Below are 7,110 nucleotides of genomic sequence, written 5' to 3' on the forward strand. Positions count from 1 at the left end.
AAATCTTTAATGATTTACAGATTTATATTTTAAAAATAAAAGTTTTCTCAATAAATTTCTTTTTTCTTACATTGTTTCATGTGTTGATGCTGTTTATAGAATTCCTTTTTAAATACATTAATTGAAAATTGCCACTTGTCTTTGAAGATAATTAAATATCTTCCCTTCAAAGTCTGTTCTAAATATGTTTTTTGCCCATTTTTTTACAGGATAATGAATTACTGAGTGTAAATGCATGCTTATTTTTAAATATATATGGTAATCAGATTTTATAAGTTAAAAATTAGTGCAAATATATTATTTGTTAAATATTTTAAAATATTTCAAAATTGCTATTAAAATGTACTGTTATAATATTTGTTGATAAGTAAAATAATGCAAGTACATTATTTTTAATACTATTGTAAGTCTTTAAATTTTGGGGGGAGTAGTGTTTTTGTTTTGTTTTCTTTTAGGGTAGTGTTCAGGGTTATTCTTGGCTCTGTGTTCAGAAATTACTCCTGGCTGGCTCAGAATCTTATGGGTTCCCGGGGATCAAACCCGGGTCGGCCATGTGCGAGGCAAATGTCCTTTCCATTGTGCTATTGCTCTGGCCTCTCTTAAAAATGTTTTTAATCATGTTTATTGTTTTACTAATTATTTGTTGATCACAAAGTACTGAGAAAAAAATCCAAGGTAGAGATGAGAGACTTATATTAGTAATATTTTTATAACAAGCTGATTTACTCATTTTTTACATTTGTTTAATGATGCATATAAATAAGAATCTTAAAACAGATGCAATAAACCTTTGATAGATCTGAGTTAGTGCTAGAGAATCTTTGTTTCTAATAAGTCATGGTAAATATGGGTAAATAAACTGGTGATTATATTAACATGTTTATGAATTAGTTAAGACTGTCATTTTCCAGAACTAATACTAATCTTTTCAGTGATATCATTTATTTAAAAACAATTTTGTATATTCTATAGAATGGATATCTCATGGTTTGAAAATAGTATCAGAAATGGATCTATTGTATCTGTTGTTTAGATCTTAATGTTATACCAGTTTTTCTAATGCATTCGTGTCATATTGTTTTGTGCCTTCCTAAGTTTCCAATAAATGAGAAAACCAATTTTAGCTCCCTTGTAGGGTAGTATGCTGTAAGAAACTTTGCACTTCTGTTAATTGCAAAAAAAGTGATCCTGAAATTTAAGGATTTGGTGGATTTGTGAACAATTATATAATGTTAAAACATTCACTCAGTTAATATGGTCATTTATTCAGAGGACTTTCTGTAGGGATTTCCAGTTGAATAAGAATGACAAAATATTAAATATAATATAACCATGGCCTATAAGTATATTATATTTGTATATGGATTACATATACAATTTTAGTATTTTTCTTTTGTTTTGTATTGTAGCATAATTCTCATTTTGTACCTCCCTAAATGTTTTTTCTTTTCTTTTTATAGAACACTGATATTTACATTTAATGAGGAATAAAAGATGAAGACGGTGGAGCAACATATTCTCTAAGGATTATATCTTCTTACTACTGCAGGCCTGTGTATTAAGAATTCTGCTGCATCTTTCTTAAGAGTTGACAAACTCCAGGGTCTGCCTACAGTGGAGTTTGCCTTTTCTCTTGTCATTACTAGAAGAAATCCTGGTCGGAATGTAACATTCATATCTGCCTGATTACTATGGAAGTTGCTAGACTGATACTCACTTATTAAAGATACATCTCACTTATCCACAAAAAAAGGAAAAAAAATTCTTGAAAGTGACTAGAAACCAGTCCCTTGTGAACACTTCTATTGAACATGACTCATGGAGAAGAGCTTGGCTCTGATGTGCACCAGGATTCTATTGTTTTAACTTACCTAGAAGGATTACTAATGCATCAGGCAGCGGAGGGATCAGGTACTGCCATTGACAAAAAGTCTGCCAGGCGGAATGAAGAAGATCAGAACTTTAACATTTCTGGTAATGCCTTTCCCTCCTGTCAAAGTAATGGTCCAGTTCTCAATACACACACATATCAGGGATCTGGCATGCTGCATCTCAAAAAAGCCAGACTATTGCAGTCTTCTGAGGACTGGAATGCAGCGAAGCGGAAGAGACTGTCTGAGTCCATCGTAAATTTAAATGTAAAGAAAGAAGCTTTGCTAGCTGGCATGGTTGACACTGTGCCTAAAGGCAAACAGGATAGCACATTACTGGCCTCCTTGCTTCAGTCCTTCAGCTCCAGGCTGCAGACTGTTGCTCTGTCACAGCAAATTAGGCAGAGCCTCAAGGAGCAAGGATATGCCCTCAGTCATGATTCTTTGAAAGTAGAGAAAGATTTAAGGTGCTACGGTGTGGCATCAAGTCACTTAAAAACTCTGTTGAAGAAAAGCAAAGCGAAAGAGCCAAAGCCTGATTCCAGTCTTTCTGATGTGTCTAAAACTCCCATCAGAGATAGGTTCGTAGAGACACCTCATCACGTTGGACAAAGTGGAGCAAAAGTCATCAGTGAACCCTTGTCATGTGCTGCAAGACTACAGGCTGTTGCAAGCATGGTGGAAAAAAGGGCTAGTCCTGCCACGTCACCCAAACCTAGTGTTGCTTGTAGCCAATTAGCATTACTTCTTTCAAGTGAAGCCCATTTACAGCAGTATTCACGGGAACATGCTTTAAAAACACAAAATGCAAACCAGGCAGCAAGTGAAAGACTTGCCGCTATGGCCAGATTACAAGAAAATGGCCAAAAGGATGCTGGTAGTTTCCAGATATCTAAAGGAATGTCAAGCCATCTTAATGGTCAGGCTAGGACATCGGGCAAACTAATGACTAACAGGAGTACAACCTTTCAAAATCCAATGAGTATCATTCCTTCTTCCCCTAAAAACACAAGCTATAAGAATTCACTGGAAAGAAATAATATAAAACAAGCTGCTAATAATAGTTTGCTTCTACACCTGCTTAAAAGCCAGACCATACCGAAACCTATGAACGGACACAGTCAGAGTGAGAGAGGAAGCATTTTTGAGGAGAGTAGTACCCCCACAACTATTGATGAATATTCAGATAACAATCCCAGTTTCACAGATGATAGCAGTGGTGATGAAAGCTCTTATTCCAACTGTGTGCCCATAGACTTATCCTGCAAACACCGAACCGAAAAACCAGAAACTGATCATCCTGTTTCTTTAGATAACTTGACGCAGTCCTTGCTAAATACCTGGGACCCCAAAGTTCCTGATGTCGATGTCAAAGAAGATCAAGATACCTCAAAGAATTCTAAACTAAATTCACACCAGAAAGTAACTCTTCTTCAGTTGCTACTTGGCCATAAAAATGAAGAAACTGTAGAAAGAAATAGCCCTCAGGAAGTAGTACAAAACGAAGTGACAAAGTTCAGTGCACAGAATTATATGAGGACTTCTGTCATCGAAAGCCCCAGTACAGCCAGGACTACTCCAGTGAGCACTCCACCATTACTCGCATCCAGCAAAGCCGAATCTCCAATCAACCTTTCCCAAAACTCTCTTGTCATCAAATGGAGTTCCCCCCCATATGCTTGCAGTGCTCAGTCTGAAAAGCCAACTAATACTGCATCGAGCCACTTAATGGACCTGACAAGAAGCAAAGAACCACAAGGAGAAAAACCAGTCCAGAATGAAGGTACACAAAACTCTGCAACTTTCAGTGCCAGTAAACTGTTACAGAATTTAGCCCAGTGTGGAATGCAGTCTTCTAGTTCAGGTGAAGACCAGAGGCTCAGTAAACAGCTACTCAGTATAAACACAGACAAACCTATAGGTATGGTCGACAGATTAAACAGCCCTCTGCTTACAAATAAAACAAATGCGGTTGAAGAAAACAAAGCCTTTGGTAATCAGTCATCAGGACCTGAACTGGGACTTTCTGGTTCTGAAATAGAAAATCTGCTGGAAAGACGCACCGTTCTCCAGTTGCTCTTGGGAAACCCCAACAAAGGCAAGAGTGAAAAGAAAGAGAAAATTCCCTTACGAGACGACAGTACTCAGGAACAAACAGATAGAGCTTTAAGTGAACAAATATTGATGGTAAAAATAAAATCTGAGCCTTGTGATGACTTACAGAGTCATCATTCAAATGTGCACTTGAGCCATGAGGCTAAGGGTGCCCCCCCATTCGTCGGGATGGGTTCTACTGTGCAGAGAAGTACAGCTGCCTTACCAGCATCCGAGGACTTTAAATCGGAGCCCATTTCACCTCAGGATTTTTCTTTTTCAAAAAACGGTCTGTTGAGTCGATTGTTGAGACAAAACCAAGAGACATACCTGACAGATGATCTGGACAGCAGTCACAGAAATAGTGAACTGACCCTGCTAGAATCAAAGAATCTTTGTGTGGTTCCTAAGAAAAGGAAGCTTTATACTGAGCCATTAGAAAGCCCATTTAAAAAGATAAAAAATAATGTAGACAATGCAAATAGTCAGAGTGCTCCAGAGGTTCTATATGGGTCCTTGCTCAACCAACAAGAGCTGAAACTTAGCAGAAATGAACTTGAATTTAAATATCCTGCCAGTCATGGTTCAACCAGTGAAAGTGAGCATAGGAGTTGGGCCAGAGAGAACAAAAGCTTCAATGTTCTGAAGCAGCTGCTTCTCTCAGAAAATTGTGTGAGAGATTTATCCCAGCACAGGAGTAACTCTGTCATAGATGGTAAAAAGAAGGGACACAAAAATAATGTGACCAATAGCAAACCTGAATTCAGAATTTCTTCTTTAAATGGACTAATGTACAGCTCCACTCAGCCCAACAATTGCACAGATAATAGGACAATTCCATACCAAGGGGTAGCAAAAAATCCCGTGAGTCCGCCTTTCCCTGAGCACTGGGGTTGTGTCGGGTCTAAATCGGAATCTGGACATTTGAATGGCTCTTCCATGCCCAGTGAAAAGGGACCCATGAAGTGGGTTATCGCAGATGGTGATAAGAATGAATATGAGAAAGATTCTCCAAGACTGACCAAAACGAACCCAATACTTTATTACATGCTCCAGAAGGGAGGCAATTCTGTTACTAGTCGAGAAACACAAGAAAAGGACATTTGGAGGGAGCCTTCCTCTGCTGACAGTGTTTCACAGGTTACAGTCAAAGAAGAGTTACTTCCTGCTGCAGAAAATAAGACTTCTTTCTTTAACTTAAGAAGCCCTTATAATAGCCATATGGGAAATAATGCCTCTCTCACACACAGCGCGAATGGAGAAGTCTACGGGCTTCTGGGAAATGTGCTAACAATAAAAAAAGAATCAGAGTAAAATGTACCTGCCATCCAGCTTTGTATCTTTATAAACTAAATTAGTATGAACTTGAGATCTGTATAAATAAGAGCATGATTTGAGAAAAGCATGGTATAATTGAAACTTTTTTCATTTTTGAAAAGTATTGGTTACTGGTGATGTATAAATATGCATACTACTTTTGCTTTATGTTAGATGTCATGAGGAAACTACTGACCTAGCAATTGGTTGTATAACAATTCTGTATGCATCAAGACAACAATTGAGTAGCCTATGGATAAAATTCTTTTATAATGAAATAATAGGCATAAATTAAAACATACATCTCCATAGTGGATTAATGCATTGTGCTGCATTTTAGGGTATTTTATTTTGCTTCTCAGAAGTCAGCATACATAACACACTTTTTAAGGTTCATATTGCTAAATTGTTAAATTCCTTTCAGGATCATTATTGGACTAAAAGCCTAGTGCTAATTCATTTACCATTATTCGATTCAAAAATAAATTTGAAAAAAATGCTTACATTTTTCACTTTTGCTAAAAGAATATATTTATTTTTAACTCTTAGAAGGGGTTTTGTGGCTCCCAGTGTGTCTACCCCACTCCAGTCCTTTTAAATATGTTTATTTAAATCTTGGTACTACTTGGTAAAAATTGATTATACTTGATGGAAGTTTGATAGATCCTTTAAAAATAAAGGCAGATTTCCATTTTTGTATTTTAACTACTTTGCTAAATTAATATTCCTCCTTTTCAGAATTAGGAAAGTTAATAATTATCAGGTGGTTTCCTGAGTAGTCAAATATTTAAGAAGTTGTTTTTAACAGAAGCAAAATGGCTTTTCTTTGGGTGGTTTTTACCATCACTTTAAGAAAAAAAAAAGTTACTTCTTACTTTTCTCTGGTACCTGTGATTCTTAAGACCAGCGTTTCTAAGAGACACAGACAGACCTGCATCAAAACCATCTGGAATGCTTGTTTTAAAACGAGATTCCTCAGCAACATCTCAGAGCTACAGAACAGAAATTTCTTATCTCTCTATGGTTGAAATCTTCTATCAATACCTTAAAACACTCCCTAGGTGTTTCTTCTGTATACAGAAACTTGAGAATCGTTGCTTTAACTTTTCTGAGAACACAGGACTGTTTAAAAAAAAGAAAAAAGAAAAAAATACCCTATTTGATGCCTATATTTCTGCAATGCAATCCAACATCAACCTAAAATTTGCAATCTTATAGTTAATATATTATCGACATGTCTTTGAAAATCGGGTTCAGGATACTTTTTATGACAAAATAAATATTAGGGTGGAGGGGACAACTTTCATATCTGGCTCAACATCTCAGGAAAATCTAGTGATTTGTTTTTTCCAATGAGTAACATCTACTGAATTAGCCTTAGGGATGGAATAACAGGGCCAATTACAAACTCAGGTGATTCCTGGATGGTTTGGAAACTTCTCTTAAATGCATCCTTAATTTCTATTGAAATCATTGTCCTAAGAACAAGACTGAAGAAGATAAAAGCATTTATTTCAAACCTAAGAAAGGCATTAAACTCAGTTCAGTAAACAAAACAACAAAGGGCACATAGACTTGACAGATTTGTACATCATCACTCCATTGGATCTATGATTTTTAAATAACAATTGAAGTAAATGCAGATGGTGTCTTAGAGTTTATTATTGAGCCACTTGGGGTTTCAAATTTAAAACAATCCCTTGTTTTTAAGTTCAGATTTTACAACCTACAGTTCATTTCACCAGATACTATTGTTTTTGTTTTTAATTGTGAACCAGGTTAGCAACTAACCTAGCAAAAATTGTTATATAACCAACTAGTAATTAGA

At 36.2% G+C, this 7,110-nt stretch overlaps 1 protein-coding gene across 1 annotated transcript in view; it reads left to right on the top strand.

Annotated features, from left to right (window-relative positions):
• NRIP1 (nuclear receptor interacting protein 1) overlaps positions 1–5,604 on the top strand; it is a 44,828-nt gene extending 39,224 nt beyond the window's left edge. Inside the window, exon 2 of the mRNA XM_049785494.1 lies at positions 1,461–5,604. Within this exon, the coding sequence (XP_049641451.1) occupies positions 1,812–5,279 (3,468 nt within the window). The 5' untranslated portion in view covers positions 1,461–1,811 and the 3' untranslated portion in view covers positions 5,280–5,604. The remainder of the gene's footprint in view (positions 1–1,460) is intronic.
• Positions 5,605–7,110: the final 1,506 nt, after the last annotated feature.

The sequence above is a fragment of the Suncus etruscus genome, chromosome 13 (genome assembly GCF_024139225.1).
Source record: "Suncus etruscus isolate mSunEtr1 chromosome 13, mSunEtr1.pri.cur, whole genome shotgun sequence".
Taxonomy (NCBI): Eukaryota; Metazoa; Chordata; class Mammalia; order Eulipotyphla; family Soricidae; genus Suncus; species Suncus etruscus.